Here is a 22,398-nt window from a genome sequence, read left to right as displayed (position 1 = left end):
ATGACGCCAAATCCAACTCCTAAGAAATATTCAGTATCTTCAGAGAATTGGAACAACCCTCCACCCCCCCCCCCACACTCATTAAGGATGCAGACTGGTGCAACAGCATTCAGTCCAGTCAGCTATGCTAGACAAGCTCAACACACTTCAATCCAAAATCACTGGCCACCAAAAAGTGCTTGAAAAGCTAATAGCTAGCCAACACAGCGAATCGCCCACACCACCTGCGCAGAATCCCCCCCCCCCTTTCGAATTCAAAGACATCACAGAATCGGAGTCATCACCCTGCTCAAATCCATTAAACCCTCCAACTGCAAAGGTGATGCCTGTCCAACCCAACTCATCAAAGACTCTGCGCCTACATTGGCTCCTTTTCTCACTGCCTTTATTAACGCCTCCTTCAGGACAGGTCTTGTTCCCAAAGATCTCAAAGAAGCCTGGTTACGCCCATTAATAAAAAAGCCATCACTCGACCCTGCCATCCCCGGGTACTATAGGCCCATCACCACAGTCCCATTCCTGTTGAAAATTCTTGACAAGGCTGTATATGTGCAAGTACAAAAGTACCTGGAAGAAAACCAACTCTTAAGCCTACGGCAATCAGGCTCCCGCCCACGACATGGCACTGAATCAGCCCTCCTCGATTTAAAGAACCAAATGGATGACATGAGATGTAGGCAAACCTGCACTCCTCCTGCTCCTTGACCTATCAGTAGCTTTCGACCTGGTTGACCACAACATCCTGTGCCATCGCCTTGCCTCTGCAGCTAACTTCTCCCCTAAAGCATGTGACTGGATTACCTCCTTTCTACAAGACAGGGCTATGAAAGTATTTTCTGAATTAGCCTCCGCCACCCCGAACATCCTCAAATGTGGAGTCCCACAAGGACCCTGCATTGCACCAACACTTTATAACCTCTTCACCAGGCTACTGTTTAGCCTCCTGGATTCCTTGGGCATCTCCTACACCAATTATGCGTATGATACGCAGGTGTTAATCCCACTCACAGGTGACTACAAAACTGACGTGTCTAAACTCACTGCCATTTACTCAACCATCCAATCCTGGATGGCTGACAACTGGCTTTGCTTAAACAGTGAAAAAACAGAACTCCTACTTATCGGTTCACCCACCACTCTGGGTAACCTCAGTCAGGAATACTCCTCCTTCACTATCGACAACACACCCATCAAGGTATCTAACTATGTCAAAACACTTGGCGTATACCTGGACTCGAACCTCACCATGGGCAGACAAGTGAATGCTATCTCCACCTCCTCAGCCTACTACGCCAAAATCATTAATGCTCCTAGACCATTGCTCTCCCAACAGAACTGTCTCACCATAGCCAGAGCCATTATAGGCTCCAGACTAGACTATTGCAACGCCCTACTACGCGGGACGTCATACAAGAACCTCTCAAAACTACAACTAGCGCAAAATAATGCCCTGAGAGCAGCCACGGGGACCTCTAGGAAAGAGCATATCTCCGATATCAGGAGACAGGTCCACTGACTCCCGGTTAAACAGAGAATCATTTTTACAACTCTCTCCGTGGCACACAAATGCCTCCATGATGGTGTCCCTCCGTACCTTGTACAGAGGATTGTCAAACACACTGCCACAAGACCTCTTAGGGAAGGCTACGCCAACCTTATCCTTGTGCCCAAAACCAAAAAGGCTCGTGCAGGAGGATCCAGCTTCCCCGCGATTGCAGCCACACAATGGAATGCCCTCCCACCGAATCTACGAATGATTCAATCCCATACAGCCTTCCGTAAAGCACTCAAAACACAACTATTCATCTAACTAATCAGCTGTTTCTCCTGTGATACATAAACTGTATTAGTAATGTAAATCTTTTAATGAATAATGTATGAAGACTAACCCCGCGGTCACATGTAACCTGGCCTATTGAAACTGCTTGTAAAAATTCTTGTAACAAGCGCCACGATGCCTCTGGGCTGTAGGAGCGCTCTACAAATGCAATAAGTAAAATGAATAAAATAAATCTTTGGCCAGGAAAACGCTCTCCACCCTTCAAAGTGCACATTGAGAAGCTCTAGACCTACAGTCACTTGGTGAAGGTCAACCACTACAATTGTAACCACCTACAGGATACAGAAGGCAGCCGGCTCCCACCCACAAGCACACCATGGTGTTCAAATTCATACCATCTGCTTCAGACAACATGCAGAGTAGAACACATGCCCAAGATACCTGCAGATATGGACCCCAAACCCACTATACTCGGATCAGGACCCTTCACTCGACCACCGCTCATCTGAACCATCAACACACTGGGCCTCATTATAAGTTTGCCAGTCTGGGAACTACGGTACTGGTAAGCATGTAGGTACCATAGTTCCTGGACCTGCAAACTACGAGTTCTGCTCGCGGGTGCCATTGCGACGTACCGGCCCCTGTGAGCAGAGCATGTCGGATGCACCGGCACCGTTGATAACGGTGCCAGTGAATCCGGCGTTCCCATTCCCAAATGGGAATGGGGAAGAATATTTTCCGGTGCCCAAGAATGGGCAATTACCGGGTCCAGCAAGGCCGTAATGACCCAGTAATTGGCCACTCCTGGGCACCGAAAAACAAAAAAAATTACGGCGGCAGCAGTGCATGTATTACAGACACGGCTACCGCCAGCCTCGTAATGATGCCCACTGTCCAGTTTCAACATCATAGCCGCTGGTCGCTGGGAGCCCATGGACCCAAGTGTTGGAATTCTCTGAAGCCAGGTCTTAAAGATGTACTCTTCAAAATGCGGCTGAAAGAAGGGCTATTCAGTGTCAGACTGGCCTTTGATTAAGCTCCCACGACACCATGGAAAGCGACAGAGGACTGCTGCATAGAGGATCAGACTGCAACAAGCAGAACCCGATGGCTTCTGCCCAGGATCGAGGGCAGACTTTAATGGTCAGATGGGTAGTACCCTCAGGGGTGTTGCTAGGTTTGTAAAAGATCTGGGGCTAGGCTAATGTCAGGGCTGTCGGGTCCTAGCTAGCCTTTTGGTTGTAGACCCTGAGCTTCTATACAGGGCTACAACCAAAAGACCCGGGGCTATAGCCTCCTCAGGAATGCCTCTGGGTACCCTAATCTCTCATGATTGTGTAAAGTGAGCGATATAGAGTGCGGTTATTTCTAAGAAAGAGGATAGCCTGACCCCAGCATGCGTACAGTGTACCAGTTCTGTAACAATTTGTGTGCGTCAAGCGTTGTCAATTTTTTAGACAAGGACAGCGTGACCCCGGCTCCATCACAGCCCTACAAATATCAGGGTTCCTTCAACAAATGTTTCCCTTCTGTAGAATATATTTTAGACTTTGATCCGCAACCCCTTTTGTTGTCAAGGGCCCAGAGGTAAAATGCAGGCGAAGTAACGTAGAAGGGGAAAATGTGGGATATGGAAACGTGGCGAGGCCCAAAGAATACGAATTTTAAAAAGTATGTGACAGAAAACAAGAGCAAGAAGTATGGGGGAGCAGGATAAAGCTGGAGACCAAGTATCAGCTCTAGGTGCTGCTATACGCCAAGAAATGCGCTGGCATGGGCCTCCCGGTGATTTCCGTCACCGAGCCATATGAACCCTGGAAAGTTTGACAAAGCTCCGGACTGAGCGAGATATGCACCCTTCGCAATCAACCCGCCTCGTACCCGAAGTCACGATGCCCATTCTTGCTTGTCGCAAATTTATATTTTCAAAAACCTACAACAAAGGGGTTCCAATTTTCTCAGATGTGGGGGGGGGGGACTTGGGAATCGCTACTGACCCCCTATATTATCATACCGGGTCTACCCTACCTGATGTTGACAGAACATGCCCCACCAATGGGAAAACGCTTTGTTGGCCGCTCCACTGCTGATGGACCAATCATCCAACAAGAAAAAAATCACAAATGACCAATCAGAACAACAATGCTCATATGCGTTGCGTGACAAGAGCTCTGGCGATGGCGCAAAGCGGCATGAGGTGCTCAACGAAAAATCAAGCAAAGAGCAAAGAAGGTCCAGGGTAAACTGGCACTTGAAGGCGAGTTGGAAGAGGCTGCAAATTGAACTAGTGCCAAGCAGTGGTGTATCCAGGGAGTGGCCACCCTGCAATCTGATTGGGCACCCCACTAGCCTAAACTATGATCATTATGTGTGTGTGTGTGTGTGTGTGTGTGTGCACTCGTACTTCATGCCACCCCTGCAAAAGTCAGTGCCCCGCTTGGGCCACCCGAGCCTGGACATGCCACCTAAGAAGAATGCTTGTAAAAATGCACACGCAGCTACAGAGCTGCTTAAACCATCAGATAGAGAGGGAGCAGTGGGGAAGCGACCCACCCCCCAGCACACAAATTAATATTTGAGGAGGCCCAGGAAAAACAAGGCTTAAAGCAGGCAGAACTGTAATGGCGCCCGAGGGACCCGCAACAGACGTGCTAACGAGCTGGAGCCGTTTATGTGAACGGCGGAGTTCACAGGCACAAAAGCTGGCCAGGGCGGGCTCATAAACAGCTACTTTCCCGAAAACATGCACGTGGCAACGCTTCCATGGCAGTAAATACGGACGGATGGCAGCCGGGCACAGCTGGTATCGATATAACACGGTGACTGGAGTTGCACAAAGACAACACAGTGGGGCAGAAAAGGCCAGAACCCACGTGTTCAGAAGTTTCTAAAAAGAATGCACAGCTTTCTCTGGTCCAGCCAGAAATTTGGAGGGGAAAAAAAAAAAAGACACAGATGCAGCAGGTTGGGGGGATGTTTTGGGTTGTGAGGTTGAGTGTTTTAAGGGGTGGACTGGCCTATAGAGAACTCTGGAGATTTCCCGGTGGGTCTATGCACCCTGGGCCTCCTTTCTGTGGTAACCCATTTTATTTTCACATGTTCCCATAGGAAAAGGGCTGGGCCAGCTGAAAATTGACCATCGACTGCAACCTGACATTGACCATCGATGCACCCTGACATTGACCATCGACTGCACCCTGACATTGACCATCGACTGCACTCACCTCCAAAGTGAAAAGAGCATCTCTCACAAAGACTTCCCTTACTGCATTGAAATAATCCCCAAATGGCTGCCCTGCAGAGTTCATGCCAAAAAAAGCTACCCAACAGGACAGCACGGGGGTAGTAAGCAGAAGTGACGTCACAGGAGGCACGGGCTGTAGCTCAGCAGTGAGGCCGGCAGAGGCTGAATTCCGATCTACGGCGCAAAGGCCATTCTCGGCACACAAGTGTCTTCCCAAACATAGCGGGCATTCGCCTTCTCGCATTCGCCTTCTCGCCGCAAGCGGTATAAAGTTGCCCCACTCCGGGCACACCGCCAACCGGGGGCAAGCCTGGTGCAGTAGACGTGCAAACATCACACAAAGACTAGAGGAGCCAGAGCGAGTGATGTGAGCCAAGAGGTCTGATCTCCAGAGCGTGGACATTTGCAGGTGTCTGGATAGGGTGAAATGACTCCCCAGACGGAGCGGGTGCAAGGGCTGCGCCAGAAGGAGCGGGGGCAATGGAAGCCCGCTGCACCATGTGGGGTGCATTCAAAGGCCCCAAACAGAAGTCCCTTTCACATGAACAGCAGGATTTTAAACACAAACAAAAACAGCTTGGCCTTTGTTTTTTTTTGTTTTTTTTTTCCAAGTAAAATTGAAGAACCATGCGGAAAGCGGGCCTACCTTTCATTACCAAAGGAAAAGCAACATTTTCATTTACAAAAGAAGGAGGAATAAAAGATCTGTTTCACATGGAAAACAGAATTTTTAAACAGGGACATAAAAATGGCTTGCACAGGTGTGTGCAAATAAAATCAGTTTCAATGTGAAAATGTATCGCTGCTAACAAAAAAATGCCAGGAAAAAACATAATGTGTGGGTTGACAAAAACATTGTATATCATGTTTCACCCCACTTTGTTTTCATGGAAAAATGTCAGCTCAAGACAAACCCTTTTGCTGGCTGTGGGAAACTTCACAAGGACATCTCCCACTGCCAGTCTGGATGTTACATCGCCCATCTAATTATCAACTGCAATAAGGTGTCCTAGCTGCTGACTCTGAAGGCATTGACTGCAGGAGAAAGTTCCCCTTGGCTGGAGCATGACCAATATGTGTGAACATGGGGACAATAACTTCAAAGAGCAAGCTTCCAACACAAACAGACCGATAAAAAAACTCTGGGTACAGACTGGCCTAGTGAAAACAAATGGCCGGAAGGCAGGAAAATGGCCATTTGTCCCACATGAAGATTCTCAATTAATTTAAAAGGACTATTATCATTTAGGCCTTTTTCACAGCAATCTTAAGGCAGATTGTCTTCATTTATGTGCGATTTTTTAGGTAATTTCCAGGTGATTAAGGAGATATAAAATGCATCCACCGGCGACTCCGGGAACTGTAATGGCTATCGAAGATGTGTTTCTGGATGATCTGAACATGTTCCAGATGTGAGAGATGGTGAGCGGGTGGAGAATAAAATGAGGGATATGAATAATAGCTTACATATTCATAACTGTTATGCTTTCCATGGAAACGGCGGAAAGGTGCCACATGGCTGTGCTACATGGTACGGACTTGGTGGTCGGCTTATGTAATTCCCCACGATTAGCTGAATCAAAAAATATGTATATTATGGCAGTTGATAGTAAAATTATGAAGCTGTGATACATAACTAGTTTTTGCCAAAAATTTGAAAGGAGAACGAATGGCGATTACAAGTGGGAATTGCTATATGTTGCTCCAGACCCCTAAAGCAATCCTGACTTGGAGGCTGGTTTTGGGAGGAGAGAGAAGGGTAACTGTCCAATGCTAGTTGCGGGAATTATTGCAGGGTACTTCCCCAAGATTGTAAAATTGGTGGTGTCATTGCTGCTATATAAGGGGAACTGCACCAGGACAGAGACAAACAGACAAGAGACAGACCATCAGGAAGGCTGCTGAAACTTACCATCTGACAGCTGAAAGGAAACACCAGAGGAGATTGCTGAGAGTTCATCTGTGTGGAGCTGTCTATTTGTAGGAAGGACTCAAAGCTTACTTTGAGAGTGTCCTGAGATGCAGCTGTCTTTTCTGAACTTTAAACAGAGGCTTTCTATGTAAGTAGAACTGAACCCTGGGAAACAAAAAGGTGGGGGAAGTCTGCTTGCCTTGAATCCTTTCGCTTTATGGTGGGCGGGGGGTTGAAATGGAATGTATAGATCCTTAGCCTATATAACTAAACATAGTCATTTAATTAATTCACCATTTGGCAAAACACTAAGGGGTGAATTTTGTTAAAATTTGAAATTAACAAAGCTCACTTCCCAGTGTGTGCTGAAAACTATAGCCTATAATTTAATTGGGTAATCCCGTTTGTCCTGCTGACCCCGGGCCTTTCAGTGGAGAGGGGTCTGAAATCCAAACTTCTTCAAATCATTCAAATGTTCCTGTCAGACTTCCCCAACACAGACCAAAGTAGGGTGGGTCTAAAAACAAACCACTAAATCACCCTGTGTTTATTTTAAACCAAAAGTGTGGGCCGAAATCATAATTGCCATATGTATTTGTACCAATCTTGAAATCCTACTGCTATCCTTTTATGCCCACAGGAAAATCAAAATCGCACAACACTACATGATAATCCCTTTCACTATTGATAAATGTAATTATTTCTTGACGTGAAATTTGCAGAAAGTGAACAATTGCGATTGTGTTCTTGTCAACTCACCTTTGTGATTTATTTATGCTGAGAGAAGTTGATTGTGTTGTGCCACTGATAAAGTGGTATTTGACATTTTCGTGCTAATGTCGATTACTTCTATTTAAATAAATACCACTATATTTCCCTTACACCAGCCTGGTTCCTGGCTCATTGTTAGCTCAGGGGGAGAGGGATTCAAGGCACGTGATATGTGTCTGAAGTAGGACTGAAGAAAATAATCTGTTAAACAGTTTGTTGCACCACACCTTAATAATAATAATAATTTAGCATTTATATAGCGCTACGAGCCCTCAGGTATATGAGCACTGCTTATTATTACCCACGGTGTGTGGTGCTCATTTATCGACCCCGGAATGATGAAAGGCTGAGTTTGCCGGGGTTCAAACCTGCATCAGCAAGCTCTGCACAGATGTCAAAGTGAGCGCTCTACTCTCTGTGCTATCGGACCTTAAGTGGGGAAGAAGGAAATCCCTTTGTTGAGGGTGTCTTCTCAATAAACCATTACAACCAGAGGGAGCGGGAGCCAGGCCAAGGGCTGTAGCAAAGGGGGCGAGGTCAAGGGCTGCACCAGAGGGCATGAGGGCAATGGCAGAACCAGAGGACATGAGGGCAATGGCAGCCACCTGCAGCACCAGGAGCGAGGGCAACCCCTCCAATGGCAGCAAGGGAAGGTGCTCGGACAACACCCCCACTGGCTGAAAAAAAAGGGCGGTGCTGGACAGCACAACCATTCGCAGCAAGAGAGGGAGGGGTCTGGGACAAAACCTCTACTGGCTGCAAGAGAGGGAGGGTGCTTGGACAACCCCTCCACTGGCTGCAAGAGAGGGAGGGGCTGGTACAACCCCTCCACTGGCTGCAAAAGAGGGTGGCTGCTGGTACAACACCTCCACTGGCTGCAGGAGATGGAGGGGCTGGTACAACCCCTCCATTGGCTGTAAGAGAGGGAGGGCACTGGGACAACTCCTCCACTGGCTGCAAGTGAGGGAGGGTGCTGTCACAATACTTCCACTGGCTGCAAGAGATGGAAAGGGCTGACACAATCCCGCCACTGGCTGCAATGGAGGGAGGTGGCTGGGCCAACCCCTCCACAGGCTGCAAGAGAGGGAGGGTGCTGGAACAACCCCTCCACCAGCTGCAAGAGAGGGAGGTTCCTGGGACAAACCTGCCACTGGCTGCAAGAGAGGGAGGGAGCTGGGACAAGCCATCCACCGACTGCAAAAGTAAACGATTGACAAAAACATCCTTTTACTACAAAGGGGAAGCATGACAGCATGCCTACTGGGTGAAAACAAAGCTACTCGGCCTGTACATTGCCCAATGGCAAGAGTTAACTTTGCAAGCACTATAGCAGGGCTCGAAAATTACTGGGAGCTATTTAGCTCCTGGTTCTATCCATGGGGAGCCTGATTGGCTTGAAACCAAAACCTACCAGGAGCTACTTTTGACTCTTGGGGAAAGAGGTGCCATAAAAATCTAGCTATGTGATTTTAATTATGTATTTTTGGGAATGTATATAAAGGACGATAAAGAACACACTTAAGGGACATTTAGTGCATATTGGACAACATGAAATAGACACAAAGCTAGAGTTTGCATCTTGCACGAAGTCCGATTTGCTGCGCAGTCTGTACCAGCCCCTGGTTCCCCAGAGGTAGCTCCTGTCTGACTGGTTATGCCCGATATATATAGCAGGCAGTGTGCACACCTTTTTTCAGGTGATTGTCAGCGAATGGTCGTGAATGTAAAGATTATTTGGGTGCAGAGAAAGTAACACAACCTTGACACGAGGTTGGAAAAACAAGTCACAGAAGAAAAAGTATCCAGAGTGTCGGATACACCCGTCCCCATCACACCTTTTTCTGAGTGTTGGATACTCCCGTCCCCTACACACCCTTTTGATGAAAACTTCAGCCAGAAATTCAATGACAAGTTTTTTTTTTTAACATCATATCATCCAAAAATTCCAAAATAATTAAATGCAGTCACAATCCAGTTCAATGAAAAGACGTGCCTGTATATTCGTATACATCGATGGATCTAAATGGTGGTTTCGTAGCATGTTTGTGAATTTTGGGTAGGGAGTTAAAACGCACGGTTATCGGAAAATAATTTGGAGAAATTCTTTGATTTTCGATGTGATCCAACCATTTTCCTCAGCTTTTGCTAATGTGTTCTGGATTAGATATACAAACTCAGTTACAGGATCTTGGTCTAGTTTAAGGTAGACATCTTCGTCCGGTAAACGATTTGGTCAGTTGGCATAATAGAACTCGAGGTGCATAACTACGATGGCTCCCCCTTTATCTGCAGGTTTAATGATACGACGTTCATCTTTAGCAAGGCTCTCAATCAGTTAAGGCTGGTTATTTCTGATGTTGCAAGGAAACTTTTTCTTGTAATTGACTTTACTCATCTCCTTGATAACTTGATTCTCAAACACGTTGAGAGCTATATTGTTAAATGATGTATCGAAATTGCTCTCCGGGCCGAGTTCTAGTAGATCAAACGAAAGTGATGCATTTTCAACGGGGCGTGGGGGGGGTTGTAGTGAATAAAGTTGTGTTAAATGTTGGAAGAAAGGATAAACCCATTTTGAGCAATCTCAGTAGTTGTTTGCTCAGCTGTTTAGTAGAAATATTTACTACTGGGCTGTTTTCATCATTCATTTTTGCTTTAATCTTAGAGCTCTTTTTCCCTCTTCGAGTCTGCTTTTTGGATCTAATAAAGGTACCTCCTGTGTTGGGAAAGGTCCAGTTGCAGTGATAGGTGATGCCGACACACTCGTCGTTAGTGGTCCTCCTTCTCTGTTGATCAATTTCGTAGGCATGTGTTTCCAGGCATTTAAGGAATTGAGCAGTTTATTCACTATTGTAAAGAAATAATACTTATTATGACATATATTTTGGATTTGTGAAATGTAGGAAAATATCCACATACGGTATTGATGGATTGTTATTTACTTTGTAGAACTGTGAATTTGCACCCGATTAAGGGGTGATAATCTCGAAAGGCCTTGTGCTGATATCAACGAATATAAAGACATCTTTTAATTGAACTGGGTTGGGACTGAAATTAATTATTTTGGAATTATTCAAGGATATAATGGAAACAAAATTTAATTGAATCTCTGGCTGAAGTTTTCAGCAAAAAGGTGTGCCTGGGACAGGAGTATCCGACACTCTGGATACTTTTTCTTCTGTGGTTATACCCGATACCCAGGAGCTGCTTTTTGCTCCTGGTCAACAAATCCCAATTTCAATCCCTGCCATAGCAAGGGCGGATGCTCAGCTAATAAGCCACACAAAGCACATGTGGGCTGTACACCGAGCAATGCATAGGAGGGCGCTTGGCCAACGCAAGCACCAGCAGCAAAGGACAGAGCTTGGCAAAGGCTGCCCAGGGCGGGAGCTTGACTAACTTATCCCTCAACTGCAAGAGAGGGAGCTTGGCCAGCACATTAGGAGGCTTCAAGCAAGGAAACTTGGCAGGTACACCTACCGTTTGCAAAAGCTCATTAAGAAGCCGCTGGGATGCACCAATATTACTTTGTTTCGAAACCTTCTGCGGTCATCATTGTAGAAGCTGCGGTTTAAGGTATCCAGCCAATACATCTAAAACATTACAGAGTGCCTTTCAGAGTGGACGGGCAGTGTGGTAAACGGGTTAAAATGGGTCGGGTTGGAGTGGTGTTATAGGGGTAAAAAACAAGAGGGCCTTGGTGGGGGGGGCTACCCCAAATACATTTTTAAAAAAAAAAAACATTCCGCGTTTTGTCCTCGATTAAATGTACTACTCTGTAATTGTGGTTGGTAACATCACATATAACCGTTATTTAAGACATCAATAATGGTTCTATTTCCGTCCAAGGCGCAGGTTCAAATCCCACCAGCTTAAAGTAGCATTTTACTGACACAAGGGCAAGAAGGAAACCAAAAGCTCAATTAGGAAAGACTCATTTCAGAGCAGTATGGACAGAAAGGGCCAGTAAGCTTACACAATAATAGGGCAACACATCTTTGTGAACACCACCTCTCTGAGATAGGACCAGACCGGGTGTACAGCACTGACTGAATGTGAGGTTTTTGTGTTAAAAATGCCGTGTGCAATAATAAGTGGTGTAGTCTGCGCTTTTTTCCCCAATTTTATTTTTAAAATGTTTACATTTATTTCAATTTTTGTAATGCGCCACACGCCCGTGGGCCTCAGAACACACAGTTTATTTGCATCTGTTTATTTGATAGCATTCACTGGCTATTTCCTGCTCCGCCCTGGCTGGCGGCCTAATCAGACACTGACAGGACACACTGCTTTGGGTCAGTGAGTGAGTCAAGTGCCCGGTGATCATGGCATTCACTCTGCACGCAGAACGCTAGGGATGTAGGTTCTGCTCACCTCCTGAACAACACTTGTGTGATCTTGGGCAAAAGCACATGTGCCACGCTGAAGCAAAAGCTGGTGCCACAAACCTAGGACTTCGGCTCACAAAGTGGAAGAAAATGAACACAGCAACCACAGATATGTACCAGCACCCCCCGGAAACAGCCTAACACATACGCAAGTGTAGGGAACGCAGCGGAACCGAAGAAACCGTGCCAGGGGTCTCCAAGAGAATGACAAATTGGCACATAAAGGCATTTTAAGATTACTCGATATGGCCCATCAGGGGTGGACTGGCCTATAGGCAACTCTGGAGATTTGCCGGTGGGCCTCTGCACCCTAGGCCCATCAGGGGTGGACTGGCCTAAAGGCAACTCTGGAGATTTGCCGGTGGGCCTCGGCACCCTAGGCCCATCAGGGGTGGACTGGCCTATAGGCAACTCTGGAGATTTGCCGGTGGGCCTGTGCACCCTGGGACCATCAGGGGTGGACTGGCCTATAGGCAACTCTGGAGATTTGCCGGTGGGCCTCTGCACCCTAGGCCCATCAGGGGTGGACTGGCCTATAGGCAACTCTGGAGATTTGCCGGTGGGCCTCTGCACCCTGGGCCCATCAGGGGTGGACTGGCCTATAGGCAACTCTGGAGATTTGCCGGTGGGCCTATGCACCCTGGGCCCATCAGGGGTGGACTGGCCTATAGGCAACTCTGGAGATTTGCCGGTGGGCCTCTGCACCCTGGACCTCTTTTTGTCTGTTATTTCCACGTTTTCTCATAGGAAAAAGGTTGGGCTTGCTGACGATGTGTAATTTGTGGCCACTTTAAAAATCATTTACACGGCATCTTTTGGTTTCCCAGTCCACCCCCTGGGGCCTAGACACATAATTTATAATACCTGATGAATACAGCGCCTAAAAGCAACAGCATCCGGCATCAAGCGCTTTAAGCGAACCTCATTGTATTACTTCACGGACATTCCTGCAGACCTTGGAAGCAGCAGCCCATGGAGTCATATCACATACCGTTAACCTGCATGACTTATGAGTAACATCACCCACCGTGGAGCTGCATGACTTAAAAGCGCTCACCAGCACACATCTTTACGGCTTGGGATTCTGGGACTGGTTTCTTTCTTTCCCATTTGAATTTTAGGAAAACTACAAGTCGCAACACAGCAGATGGCCTTCTCCTGCCTGTCCATGGTAAACCCGAGAGCTGTGATGGATATCCAAATAAAATGCCCTCCGAACGACATGAAAATGACAATACACGAAATGGACCCTCGCGGCCCATCAAGGGCTGCCGATGGCGGGGCCCTCAAAGGCCGAAGCCGCCTGCACGTGGCCCGAATTCTTCCTATAAATCTGGAGCAAGGTCAGCCCGTGCGGCGGCCACGGATAATCGGGCAGAACTGAAAGAGATCCGGGGAGGGTGGGGGGCCCAGGAGAGCCAGATGGCGGGCTGGTGTCCACCCACCGTGTTATTAATACACACGGGGGTTTAGCTGTCCAGGAAAATCCTACACTAGCTCTGAGAGAAAATACATGCATACAAGTGGGGAGTGGAACCAAATAGCTCAGGGTTAGAGTGGTACAATTTAGCGATTGGGACAGGGCTTAATTTGTGGGGGTGTTTGCCGGGGCTCAGCCCTGGCACTTATTTCTGAGCCCCGGCACCTTACTGGCTCAGACTCAGTTAGATTATGAGGCGGTGTTTTGGCAGCTTTATTATAACTGCCAGTCACATAATCAACACCTGTAGAATCATAGCAACATGCAAATGATGATTGTGTTTAAAGACACACTTACGGATTTGCCTCATGCCAAGACACAACGAGTCCGTTATTTTATGTGTAAATTGATTGGAGACTACATCTCAGCTGCCAGAAAAAAGGCACATTTTCTCCTTATTCGGGAAAAGATTATCTTCAAAGCATTGTCCATTACGAGATGCCTGAGCAGCACCGTCCCGCAATACCTTGCCCAGAAAATTCAAATATCGAAGTCTAACAGGCCGGTAAGGTCCTTCCATACACATCGTCTGGCCCATCCAAAAGTGAAAAGAGCTAAGGGGGGGGGGCAACTTCCCTACGTTAGTGGTGAATCACTGGAACACCCTCCCCCCTGATCTAAGTGCAGAGGACTCCTACTGGTCCTTCCACAAGGCCCTGAAAACCTGGCTATTTGCCTAGCGGTCCTCCCCTTGGCCCTGCTGTGCATAATTACCTGTTGCCATAATAACCCACATTTCTGTCATTGTCTGCATGTCTATGGAGGGATTTCAAAGCGCCCATGAATCTCATGTGTCATGTGACTGGATTAAACAGTGCTCTGGTGCCTCAGGTTCAGGCGCTTTACAAATGAATGAATACATTTAAATTGGTATTTGTAAATCACGCATTTGCCATACTGAGTACAACCATCAACCACGATAAGATAGTGGGAGTTGCAGCTTTAACCCCCATATATGTTGACAGCATGGGGAGCAGCCGTGGGTGGTGGCAACACTAGGCGAGTGTCCATCCTGACGCGTCAAGGGCGTGTTAGTAAATATTTGAGCCTCGCAACAAATTCTTTTTACAACCAACACACCAGTGGTGAAATAACACAAACCTAAGTGCACCTCTACACTTTGTAGTTTTATAACGACACAAGTGCGATGTTCGGGCACTGGTAGAAGTGTACAAAGAACAGTAGCGGAACTGTGACCCGGGCCGGCCGGCAGCACTACGCAACAATTTTTCAAGGGTTGCAAACATGCTGGTTGACAGCCAATTCAGTTGAAACAAAATTCAGTTTAGCTGTAACCGCCATCCGGCGGTAACGTGGAGAAGTGTGCTTTAACTTCACAAAGAACAGTTCTGGAATGGTGGAAGTTGTTGCAAACAGTAGTAGAACTGTTCAAAGCAACAACAAAAACAAAAAAAGTTGCGAAACTCTGCTCCCGACCGTTCCCGCTCACCTCGACCACTGTGTTCAGGCCAAAACCAAGAAAAATCCATTCACACCATCTCTCAGTGGCTACTGTGCAAGCAGTGACAATTATACCTCTAGTCAAGAAGCAACAGGTGTGTCACTAGTGTGCCCATTCTCAGGTGCATGCACGCAACCACCCATCCAGTGCACCGGATTTGGTTCTGTGACGTAGGAGCATGAGACAGACACCTTAAGAACATAGTGACATTTCATCCATTCCCCAAGTACAGAACTATTTAGCAAGACAACCTGCAGCCTCCCCCTAACCCCCATTGGCCAACCGACCCTTCGCAAGAACGCAACAACCCATCACAAGCCCAAAACCTCTGCAAAGTTAGCAAAACAGGAAGCAAAAGGGCGGTCAGCAACCATTACTCTACCAATAACACAACAAGCATTCAAGAAAAAACAAACTCCTCAAACGACACCCCACAACTGCAACATGGGAGCGGAAAAGACTGGTAAACAGCAGCTAGCTAGAAGAGGGAAGGAGCAAAGACAGGGAGTTGGCAGCTACCACCCCTGTTCCCCACCCGATGCTTGGTCGCGCTCTTAAACACCTGTGTATGAGCGCGATATAAATAAAATATATCATATCATATCATATCATACCCACCTCTCCATGAGGAAAGAAAAAATACCCATTAGGACCTCAAAAACCCAACAGCATCAATAAGACAAAAGGGGGAACAGAGCAAGAACTGCACATCTCCAAAGAGCAAAGCATCCTGCCAACAACACAAGACAGCAGAAACTCTAAAACACTCCACCAATCAAAGATGAAACAGCCACTCAGCAAGGACAGGAAAACAGCAAGAAAAAGAGTGTCAGAAACACATCTCCAAGAGAGCACAACATCCTCCCTATGTCAAAACAACCACCAAAACCACCTTTTCTAATCCAAAGCAAATCTGCAACAGTTGGCCTGCAACCACTGTCTTTCCACAACCCCACAAAACTTACATGGACACATCATCTAAGGAGATGCCAGGAAGAAGGGGGGAGGTAAGCACCCCCTTGAGCCCCAAGGAAACTCCAACTCAGCATGGACAGGAAAACAAGAAAAAAACGAGTGTCAGATAGATACACACCTCTCCAAGAGAGCATAGGATGCACCCCAACACAACCACCAGAAAGATCTGTTCTAATCAAAGCAAACCTGCAACAGGTGGCCTGCAACCACCGTCTTTCAAGAACCCCACAACCCTTCCAGGGACACAGAACCCTTTCAAGAACACACAAAGACGACCCACAGCAAGGATCCGGCACACATAGTGGAGTACATTTGCTAAAAATGTTGGGGGGGGGTGGCACCTGAAGTAAAGGGGCCCCTACAAATGAGGGGGACAAAATGGTGTGCCACTAAAGTGTGGGGTGGGGCAAAAACACCCTGCCCCCCCCCATCTAAAATGTCACCCATGGAAACTGCCGCTTCAAACCTCCCATTACCACGACAACGCCAAGTTCAGAACCTCAGGGCACCACGAAAAGCAGGACCAGCCTGAAGAGAGCCTGCCCCCCCCCCAAAAAAAAAGATAGCAAGCCCCCAACAGACAGGCCCCTGGCAGCCAGACGAATTGAGTACACAGCAGAACACCTCCCAAGACACACAGCCAACATATTTCTTGACAATCACAGAAACCCACAATCGCAAGGCAGTGGGAGCCAGCAACCCCCCCCCCCCCCGCCCCCCCCCCCCCCAGCCGCATCACAACAAGACCCCAAGAACAGGGAATTGCGTCAATTGGGCACGAAGTGAGGCTGGGGCAGGCAACGGGGGCGGTGGGGGGCGAGCATATCCAGTCAGTTCTCGGAGGAGGGGTGGCATTGCGTCCGTGAGGTTAGGGTAATCCGGCAGCCAGCCAAGCCATCAGTAAGTGGGAGTTTAAGTTGGGAGTGAAGGGGGTTCAAGCGAGCCAGCGAAAAGCAGAGGGCTGTTCTGCTTTACTACAGTCTCGCCACTTCCGAATCTCCCGAAAATACCGACCTCAAGCATGGCGTGGGTGGGGGCTGGTATTCCAGGAACCCTAGAGCTTTGTCTGGCACCAGAGGGGCGAGGGGGGCGAAGGAGGGAGTTTGAGAGAGGCAAACAGACTTGATGGGAAACCGGCAGACAGAAAGGAAGGCGACAGCAAAGTGGGAGACAAAGAAAAGTAGGGGGCAAAGAAAGGAACCGGGACAGGCAAAGACGGGAGGAGACGGAGAGAAAGGGTGGCAGAGAGAGAGAACCAAGGCGGCAGAGAGAGAAGGCGGCAGAGAGAGAGAGAGAGAGAAGGTTGCAGCGAGAGAGAAGGCGGCAGAGAGAGAGAGAGAGGGGGCTGCAGAGAGAGAGAGAGAGAGAGAGCGCGCGCGAAGGCGAGAGAGCGAGAGAGAGCAAAGGCGGCAGAGAGAAGAGTAGGTGGTAGAAAGAGAGAGGAGAGCAAAGGCGGCAGAGAGAGAGAGGAGAGCAAAGGCGGCAGAGAGAGAAAGAAAGTGGCAGAGAAAACGAGAGAAGGTGGCCGTAGAGAGTTTGAGAGAAGGCAGCAGAGAAAGAGAGAAGGTGGCAGAGAGAGAAGATAGGAGCGAGAGATAAGGTGACAGAGAGAACGAGAGAAGGCGGCAGAGAGAGTAAGAGAAGGCGGCAGAGAGAGTAAGAGAAGGCAGCAGAGAGAGTGACAAGGCGGCAGAGAGAGAAGATAGAGGGAGAGATAAGGTGCCAGAGAGAGAGAAAGAAGGTGGCATAGAGAGCCAGAGAATGTGGCAGAGAGAGCGAGAGAAATGTGCCAGAGAGAGAGAAGGCGGGAGAGAGAGAAAAAGTGGCATAGAGAGAGGGTGGCACAGATAGTGAGAGAAATGTGCCTGTGAGAGAAGGAGGCAGAGAGATATAAGGTGGCAGAGAGTGGGAGAGAAAAAGATGCCAGAGACTGAAGGAGCCACAGAGAGAGAGAGGAGGTGGCACAGAGAGGGAAAGGAGGTGGCACAGAGAGGGAAAGGAGGTGGCACAGAGAGGGAGAAAAATGTGTCCGAGAGAGGAGGCAGAGAGAAATATAAGGTGACAGAGAGTAAGAAAGAAAGGTGCCAGCGAGAGAGAGATGGTGTCAGGGAGAGGGAGGCATGGAGAGAGAGAGAGTGAGAAGATGGGAGAGAGAGTGAGAAGGTGGCAGGGGGAAAGAGAAGGTGGCAAGGAGAGGGTGGCACCCGGTGGAGAAAAATGTCGAAGTGGTGGAGAGAAGACAGAAGAAAGTAAAAGAGGGGGCCCTGTTGGCTTCAAGCAGTGAGAGGGGGGCACGGCAGATAGAGATGGGATCCGTGAGAAACGAGACGCAGGGAAAGGGGCGGGGGGCAACAGTGGGCAGAGAGGCAGAGGTTAGCTTGGAGTGCTTGGGCGTCAGGAGCACAGGGGCCCCCCAGTGCAAATAGCGGTCCGCAGCTCCAGCCCCACCGCCCAGCACTGACCTGCAGCAGCTGCTCGGCCGGCATTGGTCCGGGACTCCTCCGACCCCGAGGGTCCGGGGCTCCCTGCTGCCCCCCGGAACTGCGGCTACTCCCGTGGAGCTCCCCCTGTTTCCCCCTCCTCGATAATCCGGGGCTCCTGTGCCCCCTGCTCGGTAATCCAAGGCTGCGGCTCCGAGACAGACAGCGGCTCCTGTGCGACGGCGGCGGGGAGAGATGAGGGAGGGGCCGGAGCGCTCGGAGCCCGCCCCTATGGAGCGGCCCTGGATGCAGCCCGCCCCGTGTGTGTGGAGCTGATCCTGGCGCACTCGGCCTCTGCGGGACCGTTCCTGTCAGCAGCGCTCCGCACAAGGGCATCTGGGCAAATATCTATCCATAACGCCCGCACTGTCTGCTGCCTGCAGCCCAGTCCCTCATGCACGCCGCTCCATGCACCTCTCCCCACATGGTGATCCGAGCAAATATCTATCCATAACGCCCGCACTGTCTGCTGCCTGCAGCCCAGTCCCTCGTGCACGCCGCTCCATGCACCTCTCCCCACATGGTGATCCGGGCAAATACCTATGCATAACGCCCGCACTGTCTGCTGCCTGCAGCCCAGTCCCTCATGCACGCCGCTCCATGCACCTCTCCCCACAAGGCGATCCGGGCAGCTACTTATCCATAACGCGCGCACTGTCTGCTGCTTGCAGCCCCTTACTGGCCTGTCCTCCAAGGAGCCAGTCCCTCATGCACGCCGCTCCATGCACCTCTCCCCACAAGGGGATCTGGGCAAATATCTATCCATAACGCCCGCACTGTCTGCTGCCTGCAGCCCAGTCCCTCATGCACGCCGCTCCATGCACCTCTCCCCACATGGTGATCCGTGCAAATATCTATCCATAACGCCCGCACTGTCTGCTGCCTGCAGCCCAGTCCCTCATGCACGCCGCTCCATGCACCTCTCCCCACAAGGCGATCCGGGCAGCTACTTATCCATAACGCGCGCACTGTCTGCTGCTTGCAGCCCCTTACTGGCCTGTCCTCCAAGGAGCCAGTCCCTCATGCACGCCGCTCCATGCACCTCTCCCCACAAGGGGATCTGGGCAAATATCTATCCATAACGCCCGCACTGTCTGCTGCCTGCAGCCCAGTCCCTCATGCACGCCGCTCCATGCACCTCTCCCCACATGGTGATCCGTGCAAATATCTATCCATAACGCCCGCACTGTCTGCTGCCTGCAGCCCAGTCCCTCATGCACGCCGCTCCATGCACCTCTCCCCACAAGGCGATCCGGGCAGCTACTTATCCATAACGCGCGCACTGTCTGCTGCTTGCAGCCCCTTACTGGCCTGTCCTCCAAGGAGCCAGTCCCTCATGCACGCCGCTCCATGCACCTCTCCCCACAAGGGGATCTGGGCAAATATCTATCCATAACGCCCGCACTGTCTGCTGCCTGCAGCCCAGTCCCTCATGCACGCCGCTCCATGCACCTCTCCCCACAAGGCGATCCGGGCAGCTACTTATCCATAACGCCCGCACTGTCTGCTGCCTGCAGCCCAGTCCCTCACGCACGCCGCTCCATGCACCTCTCCCCACAAGGCGATCCGGGCAGCTACTTATCCATAACGCGCGCACTGTCTGCTGCTTGCAGCCCCTTACTGGCCTGTCCTCCAAGGAGCCAGTCCCTCATGCACGCCGCTCCATGCACCTCTCCCCACAAGGGGATCCGGGCAAATACCTATCCATAACGCCCGCACTGTCTGCTGCAGCCCCATACTGCCTGTCCCTCAAGAAGCCAGTCCCTTATACACGCCGCTCCAGGCACCTCTCCTCACAAGGGGATCCGGGCAGCTACTTATCCATAACGCCCGGCTCTCCTGTCCGGGCTGCCCGTACTCCTGTGAACGTCAGAGCCCGCATTTTACACCCCCATTCCCACAGATCTGCCCCTGCACAACTTGCCCCGTAAATACACCCCATATACAGCCCGCTCCTCAGACTGCACTCCTAAACAACCGGGACATATACACCTCATAAAGAAACAAGACACCTGTGCATTTAATTTCTTATGCACCCTTCTCCTGGGCATGGCGCCCCCTATACGACCGGTTGCTATAGCACTCTCACCCACACCACGTTCCTACAGTCTCGGCCAGCCTCCTTTATATTCCAGAGTAAAACAGGTTCCAAGCGTTACGTCCTAACCCCCTATAGGCCCCACCTCTATAATGCCAGCCCCATACATATTCACCTACGATTACCCTCCAATGCCAGCTTCCTCGATGCCGCCAGCCCCATATAGAATCCTTGCTCTGTTCACCCAACCCATATACTGTACTCACCTTATCCATCCAGTCCCATATAGAAGACATATTCTCTCTATACTGCAACACTACTACCCCGCTCTCCCCAAATGACAACATCCTTAATGTAGACAGTCCTTATGCAATCTTTACTCTATAGAGTCAGCTTCCAGCATAGCCCTCGCTAGATAAGTGTTTTGCGCCCAGATACCTCTGGGTTAGGTGTGCTATATAAATAAACAAATACACAAATAAATACGTACTTAGCCCCTTGTCCCATTCTCCACAAGTTCTGTTTTGTTTATTGCGTTATAAGGTTTAACATATAAACCTTAACACACATTTCCAATTCATTAAACTTGTTTCCATAAACACATATGAACTGGAGGCTCCGTCCAGTCCTTTAAGATGAGTAGCGGTACCCTGGAGATAGCTGGGGATGCAGATTTTATTCATGCATCAATAATTAAGACGACACAAATAGTTTGGCAAAAGTTTGTCTGTTTTAATGTCAAGCATCTAAAACGGGGGAGTACAACGAAAATAAGCAAGCGCTCGATACTCTGACTCTGCTTACTTCATCAAAAATAGGGTTCTTATATCTATAACTGGTCATCATCAACGTTTTAACCTGCATCATTACCAACGTCATCCTACGTGGAAAACTACAAAAACCTAATGGTGAGTGGGATTGGTTCTAAGTGAGTAACTAAGAATAGGTTCTATATCTGTATAGAGTAACGGAAAGAGGTAATTGGATAGTTAACATCAGGTGGGGCAACTAAACCCTCCCTTCAAAATGGCCACTATGCACGTCACTAAATGTATGACATCCCATTGGCTACTCACACTATAGGACCCCCAACTACGTGGTACCCTACATTTGGTTGGCTTATAACCCCCATCAGTACTTTTCCATCTACATTAGCAGCACACAGACTGAACAGCCAGGTGCAGGTGGGATCGTCTTTGCAACAGCTTCCCTCCAATTCAAATACTATCCATCATCACCTCAATGGTCCAGTGTCAATAAATGCTTTGAAGTTGGCCTTGAGTTTGTACTGTTGTCTGAGAATTTTTAAGGAGTGTGGGGACTAGCCGGCTTCCGTGCATAGGTGTGATCATCTTGCTCGTCCATCTTCCCTCTATTACATGACTGGATACCCCGAAATTGAGCCTTTTCGTGTATTTGATTTTATTCTCCAATAATCCTCTGACGTCTTTGATTTTGCTTGACCTCTCTGAACAGAAGCTTCTGTTCTTTCACGTTAATTGTATCCAATGTCAGCCAATTCCAGTTTGATAAGACCTTGGCTTTCTTGGCTTAGTGAACTTCTTAGCTGAAATTTTATTCCTTTTAATTCAATTGCTTTTCTCAACTGCAACACTAAAATGAGGCCTTCTTGCTTCGTTCAGTACTGCTTATATATGTTGTGGAAACATTCATCCTTTACTTGTCCATATGTTTCTATAGAGGTATATATGTATATGTTGGCGCTTGCCATGGTCTAATCTATTTAAAATCATTTGGCTAGATTCATGATTGCTTTGCTACTTGCGTTTCATTGCATCTGTACAAGTTTAAACTAAGTATCTTCATCAGGTCTGTGGCATAAGTCTCTTCATCTTGATCCCAAG

General features: G+C 48.8%; 1 protein-coding gene across 13 annotated transcripts in view; it reads right to left on the bottom strand.

Annotated features, from left to right (window-relative positions):
* Positions 1 to 22,398, bottom strand: part of ARVCF (ARVCF delta catenin family member) — a 2,420,581-nt gene that overhangs the window by 571,496 nt on the left and 1,826,687 nt on the right. Inside the window, exon 1 of one of the 13 annotated variants that reach the window (XM_069620034.1) lies at positions 18,478 to 18,702. The exons of 11 other annotated variants lie outside the window; for them this stretch is intronic. In XM_069620034.1, coding sequence (XP_069476135.1) covers positions 18,478 to 18,501 — 24 coding nt within the window. In that variant the 5' untranslated portion in view covers positions 18,502 to 18,702. Of the gene's footprint in view, positions 1 to 17,029; positions 17,207 to 18,477; positions 18,703 to 22,398 lie in introns of those variants that run through there. One more of the 13 variants, XM_069620035.1, reaches the window with a different exon arrangement.

This window comes from Ambystoma mexicanum, chromosome 10 (assembly GCF_040938575.1).
Source record: "Ambystoma mexicanum isolate Mex_15411 chromosome 10, UKY_AmexF1_1, whole genome shotgun sequence".
Taxonomy (NCBI): Eukaryota; Metazoa; Chordata; class Amphibia; order Caudata; family Ambystomatidae; genus Ambystoma; species Ambystoma mexicanum.
This window is presented reverse-complemented; position numbering and strand designations above follow the sequence as displayed.